Here is a 15,220-nt window from a genome sequence, read left to right as displayed (position 1 = left end):
ACCGCAATTTTTTTTTCAGCCGTAAAGAATACTACGAATGCGAAACATTACGTATGTATTATTTGAAGTCTCGTGAGGGAGCGCGCCAGGTTTCCGTCACTTCCGATAGGTAGCATAGGAGCAGGACAGTTTCAAAGTGACGTCCGTGGGTGATGTACATTACAAGTAACGTGCCGTCATTGAATTTCTTACTGGAGAGAAAGAAACTGTGGGGAATATTCACAAACGCTTGTGCAAAGTCTATGGAGCATCTGCTGTAGACAAAAGTATAGTTAGTTGCTGGGCTCGGAGAGTGAGGTCATCAGAAGGCGGTTCGCCGCAGCTCCACTATTTGTGACGGTCGGGGAGATCATCCACGGCTGTCAATCCTGACATGTTGCAGCGAGTTGATGCCTTTCGCGAGGACACACGCATTACGATTCGGCAATTGGCGCTGCATCTGTCAGTCAGCAAAGGAAGTGTGGATGTAATTATCCGCGCTCTTCGATATTCAAAAGTATGTGCAAGATGGGTTCCGCAGTATCTAACGGTAGATCACAAATCGCACAGAAAAAACATTTGTCTTGATTTGTTGCAACGTTTTGAAGCCGAGGGGGAGGCCTTCTTGTACCGAACAGTGACGGATGATGACAACTGGGTTCACCATTTTGAGCCCGAAACAAAACGACAGTCGATGGAATGGCGCCATTCCCACTCCCCACAGAAGAAAAAATTCAAAGCAACTGGTTCCGCGGGTAAGGTCATCATCACCGTGTTTTTCGACTGTGAAGGTGTGATTCTCGTTGATGTCATGTCAAGAGGCGGTACCATTAATTCAGAAGCATATGTCGACACATTAACAAAACTTAAGACGCGCTTCCGGCGACTTTGGCGCACAGCATTCCAGCAGATGTTTTGCTGCAACACGATGATGCTCGGCTCCACGCAAGTCTGAGGACTGCTAAACACATCTCAAAACAGGGTTGGACCGTCTTACCCCACCCACCTTACAGCCCTGACCTAGTCCCCTCGGACTTCTACTTGTTTGGGCCATTCGTGGAAGACATTTTGAGGACGATGAGGAGGTGATTCACACAGTGAAGCACTGGCTCCACCACCAGGACAAGGATTGGTACCGACAGAGCATACACGCCTTTATTTCGCACTGTAGGAACGCCATAGAACGGGAAGGAGATTACGTGGAAAAACAGGGTGTGTAGATAAAACACCATTGTTTCATGTGTGTAATTCTCATTGCGTTCAACAAACATCGATTTACATGCTAAGAACATACTTTCGTATTTGGCGTCAATAAATTATTGATTCCAGAGGAATATTTTTGAAGGAATTCTCATTAAGATCTGTATATGTAGTCTCTTATGTAACTTTTTAACTTTATTCAAGATAAAGAATGAGAAAATATCACACTATCGAGATGAAACTTTTTCTGCTGCTTTCAGTTACTTTTGCATATGGGTTTGGCATTCAGCAGAAGGGTCCATTACAATTTTCAGCCTGTAGCTTTTAGTTAATCTTGGCCAAATCATTCAACGTGCATTATCAAATTGTTTGACTCTACAAGAGCCACTTCTACTATTTCCTTTTTCTCCAGGAAGTAGGATAATGCAAATTTTCAATATTTTTGGCTTACCTGTTCTGTCGTTTAGCAGCTGGTGCAGAGTGAACCATTTAATGGATATTTATTTAATTGCTATTACAGGCAAACATGACATGCATACTGTTATTGTATGTCGACCTCGCTTTTACGAGTTATAGTAAAAGGAAACACTACAGATGACTCGTCGCTATTAGACTTCCATGAGACCTTCACTTGGGAAGTATGCTAACTGTATTAAATAATGCGAATTTAACACCAAATGCATATGGACGCGAAAACAGACATAGACAACCCACACACACACAAGAGCGCGCGCGCGGGCGCGCGACGTACATTAACATCCATTAGTCACTCTAGCGTTACACATTCACTATTATAGCTGCTCTGGCATTGTTACAACCAACAATGAGAGTACGGTGTACGCTGTGTTAAGAAGGTAAGCGAGAAAATGCATGTGAGAGAATTGAATCAATGTTATTACTTTTAGTATTATACACACATCAAAAAAAGTTTTGCATCACCTCGGTTCCGAGAGTTCTGGAACCTATACAGAAAATTGGAATAGAGATCAATATAAACATCATTTCCGCCCTCTTTATTGCTCCTGAAAACCACACATTGCATTTTGTACCACCATACAGTGAGACCATCAGAGGTGGTGGTCCAGATTACTGTACACACCGGTACCTCTAATACCCAGTAGCACGTCCTCTTGCATTGATGCATGCCTGTATTCATCGTGATATACTATCCACAAGTTCATCAAGGCACTATTGGTCCAGATTGTCCCACTCTTCAACGACGATTCGGTGTAGATCCCTCAGAGTGGTTGGTGGATCACATCGTCCGTAAACAGCCCTTTTCAATCTATCCCAAGCATGTTCAATAGGGTTCATGTTTGGAGAACATGCTGGCCATTCTAGTCGAGAGATGTCGTCATCCTGAAAGAAGTCATTCACAAGATGAGCACGATGGAAGCGCGAACTGACGTCCAAGAAGACGAATGCCTCGCCAATATGCTGCCGATGTGGTTGCACTATCGATCGGAGGATGGCATTCACGTATCATACAGCCGTTACGGCGCCTTCCACGACCACCAGCGGCGTACGTCGGCCGCACAGAATGCCACCCCAAAACAGCAGGTAACCACCACATTGCCGCACTCGCTGGACAGTGTGTCTAAGGCGTTCAGCCTGACCGGGTTGCCTCCAAACACGTCTCTGACGATTGTCCGGTTGAAGGCATATGCGAAAGTCATCGGTGAAGAGAACGTGATGCCAATCCTGAGCGGTCCATTCGGCATGTTGTTGGACCCATCTGTACCGCGCCGCATGGTGTCTTGGTTTCCAAGATGTACCTCGCCATGTACTTTGGGAGTGAAGTTGCGAATCATGCAGCCTATTGCGCACAGTTTGAGTCGTAAAAAGACGTCCTGTGGCTGCACGAAAAGGTGGCGTTGCTGTTAGGGTTCCTCGGAGCCATAATCCGTAGGTAGCCGTCATCCACTGCTGTAGTAGCCCTTGGGCGGCCTGAGGGAGACATGTCATCGACATCTCCTGTCTCTCTGTATCTCCTCCATGTCCGAACAATATCGCTTTGGTTCACTCCGAGACGCCTGGACACTTTCCTTGTTGAGAACCTTTCCTGGCACAAAGTAACAAAGCGGACGCGTTCGAACCGCGGTATTGACCGTCTAGGCATGGTTGAACAACAGACAACACGAGCCGTGTACCTCCTCCGTGGTGGAATGACTGGAACTGATGGGCTGTCGGACCCCATCCGTCTAATAGGCGCTGCTCAGGCATGGTTTTTTACATCTTCGGGCGGGTTTAGAGGCATCTCTGAACAGTCAAGGGGACTGTGTCTGTGATACAATATCCACAGTCAACGTCTATCTTCAGAAGTTCTGTGAACTGGGGTGATGCAAAACTTTTTTTGATGTGCGCAGTTAACGGCTTTGTACAACAAATGCGTTCGTGATGGGGGCGTGTAGGTGTTTAAATATTTAATAAAGCGTACCGACATTTTATTGAAGGTCTTAAGGTACTTACATGAGTGGCCGGTGCGTGCTGATGACGAAGTCTGGCTTGGAATTCTTGTACACGAGCCTGGAGCTCGTCTGCAACCATTGCCACTGACCTTCCTTCGTCTGGAAGCGGTACGCAATCATTCCGGATGCGCCAGTCTTCAGAACTGTATTTGTAGATCAGAGGAAAAAAAGTTGAGTTGTTAGTACACACGAAAAGAAAAGGGTTAAAAACGTCGTTAATGTGTAAAGATCAAACCTATAAAATGCCTCCTCGGAGATTCAGAATTTTGGCCCATGTTGCACTGTATTTGGACGTTATTTGCTGTTTGTTTGGTATCTGACCCCCTGTTGATGGCGAGATCATTGGCTACAGATCAAAGTAATACTCACTAAAGAGGAAAACTGTTTCTTAATTGTTTTGTGTTATAGTGTTTTGATATTCTACGTATTTTTCATAAACTTTAGAATAAATGCTGTCGAAGTAAATATTTTACAACATAGAAGAAAATTAAGAGCACACACTCGGATAACGATTGCTATGCGCTCCAGAGATCAAAGCGTGTACTGATATCATCTGGGACCTCCTTTGGTCACTGTTAAGCTGTGTAATATTTGAGAAAGGCTTTCCACTACGTTCTAATAGAAAGAGACATTTGTTTCCATTCTTCCTGAAATATAAGGAGCTGATGTTGGTGGGTATTCCAGTACATTTCTATGACAAGCAATCAATGCAGAAATATATTCACTGTGGAACAGATAAACATGAACTGATCTGCGGTAGGCGACGAGGGTGTCTAACGACTGGTTCGTATAATAAGCTTCAGGTTTATCAGAGCGTAGTTTGGGATTAAAGCTTACCTTATTTTGCCAATCCACAATTACATCGCTCTGAGTTGTGTAACTCCTATGCAAGCTTTCTTACAGTATGTCCGAACTCGTGGACTCAATCAAGCACCGTTTGTACACACTCATTTCTTTGTGTTTAAAAATTGTAGCAGAAAACACCTTGGCTTCTTGAACCAGCATACATAGCCTGATGTCACACATAACTCATTTAGTGGGGAAGCCAAAGCTTTTGGACACATACTTTTTCGTTGACTTTAGACGATTTGTAGGATATATCCCAGAAGATTAAATAGAAATAAAGTACATAAATGAAAAGCTTGCAAATTACGATAATAGCTAGCAGTAGAAACAAGAATGGTATCCATGCTGGAGCCTGATTTTAAGAGCCAGATAAAACTTGGAGCTCTAATTTTTTTGTAAAATTTGCGTTAATAATTTCCCAGGTAAATGCATGAAATAATCTAAAGCTATGATTGTGTTACGGAACTGGTCCGTAATCGGATATACTCGCGTAGTGGAAACGAAAATAATCACGGTCCTCCGTCTCCACAAAAATTACCGAACATCACACGCACTCCAAGATTTACTGGAGATAAGTGCACAGAGTTTTTAGTAACGATTTAGAAATATGCATGGGAAAAATATCTTTACATGTAGGTTACTGATGAACTGATGTAACTGCCACCAGAAGTATCAATTGGAAGATTTAAATATAGTTGTTTATGTAACTAGTGCGAAATGAAGCGTTTAGCTGCTAAGTGATGGCCCCTCTCCGTATTTAATTTGCTAGTGCGCTACACCAAACAGCGGAGTATATCGTGCGAAACAGCCTAAGACGCCTACAGAGTGAATGGTAATTCTCTCGGTACGGACAGAAACTAATATAGACTGAAATACTTCTCTTGGAGCAGCTGTACTTCGTGAACTTCATTCACTACCTGTTCCTCCTTATCTGTCATTTATGTGTTTCTCAGATCGTTTCCGAGGCAATCCATCATGAAGCACACTAAGTGGTCTGGATAAGTGGTCTATCTGAAACGACCGCGCTTTGAAAGAATGATAGATCTTGAGAGGAGAAAGGAGGAAAATGTAACGAATTTTGACGTGGACAAGCATTTAAAATCAATGGCGGCTGTGGTATTAGAGCGCAAGAGCAGGTGAACACCATAACTTTCTACACCTTGCGGATTTACTGGTTATTTTTCTTTGAATGCTGTGAAATGTAACATAGATGCTGCAATCTGAAAGATACGGCAATTAAATCTACTGCACTACTGCTCCTCTAGACCGCATGAAACTTGGCATCAGGTTCGCGAGCACACCTTCAGTCGTGCACGTTTTAAGGAGCTTTTGCGCATGAGCAACCCGCGTGATGTAAGTGCCTTACGGGCCAAATACGTACGGATTTGATAAACAATGATTCACGTTGCGCGCAGCTCTTGGCATTCAACTAGAAGTTTGCGTCAGTGCCACCAGATGGTAGCACACTGCGACCGACTTTATTCCCTGTTCGCTCGGCATAAATCCTGCTGAATGGGATAGTACGCTCCTCAGATATGCTAATTCACTCACTATATAGTAAAATTAGATCGGTTGTCAGTATGTATTAAAGTTGTACTGACAGTAAACCTATTTTGTGGGTTTCTGAATGAGCTATAGTATACTAAGTTATGAATTTTATCATACAGTGATCCATTTGAGGCGCTGAGAATCATGAGGGCCTAAAGCGCATCATCGTCGATTGTGAGAGTGTAGCACTTGTTCATGCTTCTGAAATCTGTTTATCTTATGGTGAGTCAGGTTTATCTATGCTGTAGGCTAACATTGTATATATGAAAATTCACGAAAAGTTGTATCACTGGTTTCTCTGATATTCACTTCAATGCTGGGTCGACGGCGGTGTGCTTTAGATCCTTATGGAACTCAGCGCCTCATTTGTATTCTAGTCAAGTGACCATGCTGGTAATTACTACTTGAGTTTAATCATTTCCACAAACGGCAGTTTGTGTTTAGAGTTGGTTGTTTACTGTGCGGGAATCGGCTTTCGTGTGCAATGTGAACATGAACTATATTGAATCTATTTTAAATGCTAACAGAAAAGTAAAGCTACGAGGACGGGTCGTGAGTCGTGCTTGGGTAGCACAGTCGGTAGACCACTTGCTCGCGAAAGGCAAAGGTCTCGAGTTCGAGTCTCGGTCTGGCACACAGTTCTCATCTGCCAGGTAGTTTCATGTCAGCACACACTCCGACGCAGAGTGAAAATCTCATTCTGGGAACAGAAAAGTAAATTACCAGGAAAAGTTAGCCGTAAAGGACCTACGGCCTCCCTGAACAGAATCTTTGACTGAGAGAGTGACGAAATCAAATAAGCATATCTACAACGAACATATAACAAGTAAGTGTACAGTTAGCACAAGTTCTTGTTTAGGTGTACCGTAAGATTATCTGATTTTCAGTTCAGAAGTAAATTCGTGAACTAATACATCTGTTAGGGAACTTGTACATTTGTCTGAAAAAGTGAAAAAGCACGAGAACTCCCACTTACACTAAAATATGAAAAAGAGAGTTGCGAAAGCTTACACATTATATCATTATTACCCTAAACTGTACTTAAATATGTACAAAAAAAAATAAAATTCCACAACAAAATTCTTTCCTTTGTCAGATAAGTTACGCATTTATCATTATTTTTATTATTGTTATTATTATTACTGTTATTATTATTGGCAGTGGCTGTAGTTGTATAAACTTGATAAGCATAGCTGTTCTACAGCATGCTATTAATTTCACACTCTTCAATTTATCTGACTCTAAAAATTTGTGAACACCCAGAATGTATACTCACGAGCTGCCACTGTTTAAAATCCATTTCCGGTACAGGGCCATACTCGAAAAGACTTGTGTTACGAATGAGTGGAAAATTTTAAATACTAAGTACAATCTGTACGCAAAGAAAAAAAGTTACGTGGATAATTGTGTAGCCGGGTAACGTATCCTCATTGCAGTAGAATCGACGCCAAGGCCGATGACATAATTAGTGTCGGCTGCGGGCTTGCGTGGGAAAGGGACGATTTCGAGTGCACCATCCACTCGGTAGACGCGCAGCTTGCGAGCCCGTTGGCGGACTCTGATGAACTGAACCTACTATAGTATACAATTGAGTGCTACAGACGGCATCATACACATTTGGAAAAATAAAATTCAGATGCAGTAAAGACATAAACAAACACATTTTTTTAATCTGAAAGCGATCTCTACGGAAAATATTGGCTAAGACAATAAATGGTATGTATACCGATAGAAATATGGGCATTGAACATATTGTACGTCGCAAAGCATTGCGCAGTGGTTCTTGAATAATCTCAATATGAGATCAAATAGAATTATTCTGAAAATTAAGATCTAACTTTTGGAAATATGCCAATAGTCTTTATAAATACGGGAAGATTCCTATGGATATTTTTCGGGGAAATCATTTTTAACATAAAAAAATCAGCGAGCTTAAATGGGGTGCCCGAAACCTTCTGGATCACAAACCCCAAACTAAGTACTTCGAGATAAGAGACTAATGCTCGGAGATGAGTATTTAACCTTTTTAATCATCACAAGCAACTCCCACTTAATAAAATCAACTTAAGGCAACTGAAAAAGGGGGATCATCGCCATTCTCAGTTCAGGCGTTGCTGTACAATCCAGTGACAGACCAGAACTCTGAGTTCAAAATCATTTGGCCCCCTGCTTGCACGCTTGTTAATAATAGGGATACAGTTGCATTCCCGCCAGTACTCGGTCCAAAATCAGTTTGCAGTTTCGCCAGTATTCTCCACATTCTAATCTTCGAAGTGTTCATTTCAAGGTCAAGTTGACATGTTACTATTGCAGAATCCGGGTACTACAAACTTCTGCATATGTAATATATGTACAAGTCCCTGTAATGAGTTATGATGAATTTTCGACAACCAGTGGTGAGATGCAAGCAGTGCAAACTCCACCGTGTATTGCTTTTCATGGTGCATCACCAATGTCGACATGACACGCAGCTATTTGGTATGAAACAAAAGCAGTTTACTCGTGTAAATACGTGTCATTTGCAGTCGGCATTCAAAACTCCGCACCACTGAAATGGTAATTTCTGATTGTTGGTACATTATCGCTAAATACTCAGTTTAGGATCCTTTTCCAGATGTATAATTTTGGGCCTGTAGGTTCGGTACGCTCTTAATGAAACCAGATTTCAGTTAAAGATACGTATTCGCACTGCAAACGCTAGATTTATCTATGTTTATGCCGCAGGTGGTGTAAAACAATTTAACTAACATGTACTCTTGTTAATACACTGAAGCGCCAAAGAAATTGGCATAGGAGTGCGTATTGAAATATAAAGATATGTAAACAGGCAGAATACAGCGCTTCGGTCGGCAAACACCTATATAAGACAATAAGTATCTGGCGCAGTTGGATCTGTTACTGCTGCTATAATAGAAAGTTATTAAGATTTAATTGAGTCTGAACGTGGTGTTATAGCCGGCGCACGAGCAATGGAACGCAGCATCTCCGAGGTAGCGACGTAGTGGGGATTTTCCCGTACGACCATTTCACTAGTGTAACATCTCTGCGGCCGGAAAAAGATCCTGCAAGAACGGGACCAATGACGGCTGAAGAGAATCGTTCAACGTGACCCAAGTGCACTCTTCACTAAATTGGTGCAGATTTCAATGCTGGGCCATCAACAAGTGTCAGCGTGGGAACAATTCAACGAAACACAAAATTGTTGAGGCTTTCGTGGCCACTTGTTGACAAACTGCCTACTGGCTTCTGTCTCGGGTTCTTCGGCCGACGTTCATCTAATGATTTTTCTGACGTTTCGCCAGCACGAGTGGCTGGCATTGTTCACCACCGGCAATGGAGGGTGAAGCTTTGACAATGCCAGCCACTCGTGCTGGCGAAACGTCAGAAAAATCATTAGATGAACGTCGGCCGAAGAACCCGAGACAGAAGCCGGCTAATTCAACGAAACATCATCGATATGGTCTTTCGGAGCCGAAGGCCCAGTACTGTTGATGACTACATTACGCATTGCCTGGGCCCGTCAGCACAGACATTGGACTGTTGATGATTGGAAACATGTTGCCTTGTCGGAAGAGTCTCGTTTCAAATTGTATCGAGTGGATGGACGTGTATGGGTATAGAGACAGCCTCATGAATCCATGGACCCTGCATGTCAGCAGGGGACTGTTCAAGCTGGTGGAGACTCTGTAATGGTATGGGGCGAGTGCAGTTGAAGTGATATGGTACCCCTGATACGTCTAGATATGACTCTGACAGGTGACACGCACGTAAGCATGCCGCCTGATCACCTGCATCCATTCATGTCCACTGTGCATTTGCACGGACTTGGCAATTCCAGTAGGACCATGCGACACCCCACATGTACAGAATTGCTACAGAGTGGCTCTAGGAATACTCTTCTGAGTTTAAACACTTCCACTGGCCACCAAATTCCCCAGACATCAACATTATTGAGGATATCTGGGTTGCTTTACAACGTGCTGTTCAGAAGAGATCTCCACCCCTCGTACACTTACAGATTTATGGACAGCCTTATAGGATTCATGGTGTCAATTCCGTCCAGTACTACTTCAGACATTAGTCGAGGCCAAGCCACGTCGTGTTTCGGCACATTTGCGTGCTCGCAGGGGCCCTACACGATATTAGGCAGGTGTACCAGTTTCTTTGGCTCTTCAGTGTGATTACGAAAGACAGTTTCCGAGCTCGTCCTTTTTAGCAATTTGCTTTCTTTCCAGAAAGGTTGCAAGCTGATGTTTATGAATATATGATTTTTTGAGCGGTAGAGACAATGTGAGAGCGACCCGACCGGATAACCGAGTACGAAAATTGCCGCTTCCGGGGTACGGGGAGGGGGGGGGGGGGGTTGAGCCTGTTCCGGATCGAATTGGATTATCGAGGACTGCTGGTGAGCCAGCCATCCTTGATATGGTTTTCAGGCAGTTTACAACATCGGACCAGGTAAATACTGGGATGGTACCCACGTCCTGCTCCAGATACACGCTGTGTAAGCATTTAGAAAACGTTCTCACATTTGAACGAAGATTTTGTCTAGAGGAGACAGATGAGGCACACAGATTCCATTCCGTACCGTGAGGGGGGCGGGTGGGGGGGGGGGGGGTGAGTGGTGTCGTCAGGGACACCTGGCCACCAGCTGCCACTAACAATGCTTCGACCTATATAATAGTGCCGACCCTGTAGAAGAAACGAGAAATGACAAAGTAAGAAGAAGAAGAGGGAAAGTGAGAGCGGTTATACTCACGTTCCTGATGCGCACTCGCCACGTACGCCAGGTCATCGTAGTGCACCAGGTCGTAGCCGCCCAGGTTGGCCAACTCAGCGTCCGAGTAGCCCAGCAACATCTTACCCCTGCCGGAACCAAAGGTGCAGTTTTAGTGCATCTTACCATCATTACTGTTACTGCTATACTGGTGAATATTTTGTTCTGTTGTCAAGAGGACAGTTGATACATTTCAGTTCAAAGAGTGCTGATTCGTGCAGTACACTGACAGTAGGAGAAAAGTCCTGCACTGTGTAGAAGGACTTGCAGATGATTAGCGCTTGCTAATAGGCTACCCATACAAATGAATATATTGTTATAGTGCAATGCATGAAAATATTATGTAATGTCGAATCACAGAATATGCAATAAGTCACATAGATAAAAAAGCTACGGATCTTCCTCCGAGGAAGGGCTCAGGAGAGATTTGCGGAAGCACTAGCAAGTCCAGACGGACTTTAGACCCATGAGAGACGTCTGGGCTGATCAACCGTCACCATGGAACAATCCTAGTTTCGACAGAGAAATACTGGACCTATACCGGTACCAAAAACTGTCTTGGACATCAGCTTGGTAAAATTTGTTTTTAAAGCAGTTGTTATTTGAAATTTATCTTGATAAATATATGGAATTGATAATGTTTTATTAATACTGAAAGTAATATGAGCATTAATAAATGTTAAAAATAATTAATATTTAATAATATTTATAACTGTTGTTCATGGCACTGGTTTTAATTCGATGCCAGGGTACATCAAATTGTAAACATATACAAATTAGTACACAATAAAGTACAAAGGATGTAGGTAAACTATATGTAGTGATATTAGGAATTGATAATGCTTTTGTTATTTCTCTCTGTCTCATCCTTGTCAAACTAGACTTCAAAGTATCTAAATGCTTGTACTCGTACATATGAATTAAGTTTTTGCTCTTAATCTGTAATACCATCACTTGCACAATATCCTTGTAAAAGTGATCCACAGATGAATAAAAAAACTACTATCACTATTTTCATGCAGCTGTAAAGTAATACATAATTTTTCGTTTGTGTGGCCATAGTGTCCGTAGTTGCTTTATAATTCTTGAGGGTATTTTTGTTCTGTCGTTGCAACTACAAAAATGCGTGATTTTTTTCTCTTTCTCACCAGACGCGTTTCGTTTTACTGAAGTAAAGCATCATCAGTGGTCTGTAATTAATTTATTTATATTTTGATTTGCTTTTAGTGCTGCAGAACAACTAAAAATTAGACCAAATTATCAGTGTCTAAAACAGAAAAACAACGATGTGCTAGCAGACGGCATTTCTCGATGTAAGCGAGAAGTCAACCGAAAATCGCCATAAGTACGAAACCAAGTTATTTTTAACGAACTGTTTTCCGATCTAAAAGCAAATCAAAATGTAAATAACTTAATTACAGACCACTGATGATGCTTTACTTCAATAAAGCGAAACGCGTTTGGTGAAAAAAATCATGCATTTTTGTAGTTGCAACGACAGAACAAAATTACCCTCAAGAAATACATAATTTATTTACGTATTTTCTTCAATGTCAGTTCTTTCATACAATAATAGAATATGAAAGGTAGATTTTTATACTAGATTCGATTCGAAAATAATGTATCGTGTAAGATTCTAGATAATATTTTGTAAATCTACGATCTATGGTAGTCTCTCAGTTCTGCGCGTCATTTGTAAAACGCAACAATTAATAAAATAAGCTCATTATAGTAGTTAACTACATTCTAAATATATGATCATATTAAAAGAGTAATACACACCAAGGTACATACTGCTTGAAATTCTTAAGGTTGCTGCGATAAAATACAGATGGAATAATGTTATCTGCTACTTGTATAGAAACCAAACGGCAGTTATAACAATAGAAGGAGATGGAAAGGAGGCAGTCCACTGAGAGCGGAGTGAGATAGTGCTGTAGCCTATCCCCGATATCATTCAAACTGTAACTTGACCAGACAGTAAAGGAAACCAAAGAGAAATACAGAAAGAGAAATTTGAAACTTTAAGGTTTGTCGATGTCATTGTATTTTTCTCAGAGACGGCAAAGAACTTGGAAGATCAGTTGAATGGAATGGATGGTGATTTGAAAAGAAGTTAAGCTCTTAGGTGATTGTTTAATGATTTTAGATGCGAGATTTATACAAATTATGTACCAGTTTTCAAAACATACGCTGTACACTTGGCTTCATTTTATAGACTAAAATAACTAATTACGAAAAATTCTCTATTGTTATCAATACGAAAATCATCATTCAATAATTACCATGCAGAATAACAATGTTCAATTTATTATACACTGGAATACAGCGAACGAACCACATCTGTGTATTCTAGTGATCACGAACTGCTGCGCACTGCTACGTTTACTTGCTGACATATTCATAGAGATACCGAACACTTGGCAGTACTCGCGCATGATAAAACGGTTGAACATTCACAAATGTGTGCCTCAGATATCCATTGGTAAAAAATATTTCTGTTGCCTCTAAGGCACAGTAAAAGTTAATATACACCATTGTAACCAGAGGGTCTGGAAGGGTTAAATGAGGCGCTGTGGAGAAAATTGGGTAATATAAAATACCGACTGGCAACAAGAAGAAATGTGTTCCTAAAAGAGAAATATTTTGTTAGGACGTCTTTTTCGAAAGTATTTGTCTGCAGTGCTGCTATACACCAAACTGAAACGTGGACGTTAGCGGTATAGACCAGAAGACAATAAATCCCGCGAAGCTTCGACGAGTGTAACACTCATCGTCTTTTGGAGTAATTTCGTGGGCTGCTCTTCAGCAGTGTAAGCTGGAAAGTCTGTATTTACAGTCGGGAGTCGTCAGGTTGGACGTTGATAGCGTTATGTTCAAGCATAGTAGAAGTTTCAGTAAGTGTGTGAAACTGATTTAATTTTCTTTTCGGCAATAAAACGAGTAGCTTTAGACATCTGAGAGTCTCTCAGCATTGCATTTCAGGTTGGCACTGGACAAAATCATAACAGAATGAGAAGAAGCATCACGAGAGAGCAACACGAGAGAAATCCATTTTGCACCAAATAGAACTGAAATGCCGTTGTTTGCCGACGATATTAAAGTCATCACCAAAACAGAAGCAAGAATAAAAGAAAATCTTCGTGAAATTGCAGTTATATCTCCACAGCTAATATGCTGAGAGAAAAAAAAAAAAAAACTGACAGAGCCATAACGGCGAATACACCTATACAGCATATAAAGACTGACAGCGTCGACAAGTACCTAACTTGTGAAACCAATCAACCGGACTGCATAACGCAGCCACTTAGGGAAGCAGAAGACAGTGTAGGGGTACGAACTGACACAAAAAATTGTGTAACAGAAATTCATTAGAAATCTAGCGTGATGCCATAGTAATTAAGAGAGAGATACTACACGAATGAGGCTACCTTACGTTGAACGAAAGAGGTGAACAGTAGAACAAAAGAATGAAAGGAACGACAGTGCTCGAGAAAATTTTGGGATCATGAGATAACAAATATAACAACTTGATGAAGAGGAAGAACAAAGCTTTATACAGAAACGTAGCCACAGACTTAATAAAGAAAAGAAGACTAACATTTTAATGGCCACTTCTACAGACTGCACAGCGGTAGGTTAAACAAGAAACGTTTTGACTTAATTATTTAAGAGAAAAAAAAGCATAGACTAGCTAGAGGCGACAAGATGGACTTCCAGAGGTCTCGAAGTTACAGAAGACATTGTCAAAAAGAGGGAAGACATCTGTAATCAGAGAAGTTCTGTAAAATTACTGAACTAATGATTAAAACGTGTAATATAATAAAGGGTATTGAATAGTACATAAATCACTAAAGGGTGTGGATGTTCAGATGACTGTAACATACATTCAGACCTAAATCCAGCGATGTATGTTAAACATGTTGTTGTTGCTGTTGTCTTCAGTCCAAAGACTGAAGCAGGGAAAAAAGCATACCAAATTTAAAAGAACGCAAAATCCCCAAGACTGGCAAAGTTTTGCAGAAGTTCGAAATATAGCTCGTACTTCAAATGGAGATGCATTTAATAATTTCTACAATGAAATTCTGTCTCGAAATCTGGCAGAAAACCCAAAGAGATTCTGGTCGTACATAAAGCACACCAGTGGCAAGACGCAATCAATACATTCACTGCGCGATAACTACGGTGAAGTCACTGATGACAGTGCCACTAAAGCAGAGTTATTAAACACGGTTTTCCAAAACTCCTTCACCAAAGAAGACGAAGTAAATATTCCTGAATTCCAATCAAGAACAACTGCCAAGATGAGAAACATAGAAGTAGATATCCTCGGTGTAACAAAGCACCTTAAATCACTTAGTAAAGGCAAGGCCTTCGGTCCAGATTGTATACCGGCCAGGTT

The 15,220-nt window shown here is 41.4% G+C and overlaps 1 protein-coding gene across 1 annotated transcript in view; it reads right to left on the bottom strand.

Annotated features, from left to right (window-relative positions):
- The window catches only part of LOC124722217 (circadian locomoter output cycles protein kaput), an 823,358-nt gene that overhangs the window by 22,592 nt on the left and 785,546 nt on the right, over positions 1-15,220 (bottom strand). Inside the window, exons 7-8 of the mRNA XM_047247412.1 lie at positions 10,801-10,907; positions 3,649-3,790 (exon numbers count right to left, since the gene is read on the bottom strand). Coding sequence (XP_047103368.1) covers positions 3,649-3,790; positions 10,801-10,907 — 249 coding nt within the window. The remainder of the gene's footprint in view (positions 1-3,648; positions 3,791-10,800; positions 10,908-15,220) is intronic.

Source organism: Schistocerca piceifrons, chromosome X (assembly GCF_021461385.2).
Source record: "Schistocerca piceifrons isolate TAMUIC-IGC-003096 chromosome X, iqSchPice1.1, whole genome shotgun sequence".
Lineage (NCBI taxonomy): Eukaryota > Metazoa > Arthropoda > Insecta > Orthoptera > Acrididae > Schistocerca > Schistocerca piceifrons.
The sequence above is the reverse complement of the archived record's forward strand: the minus strand, read 5'-3'. Positions and strand labels throughout refer to the sequence as shown.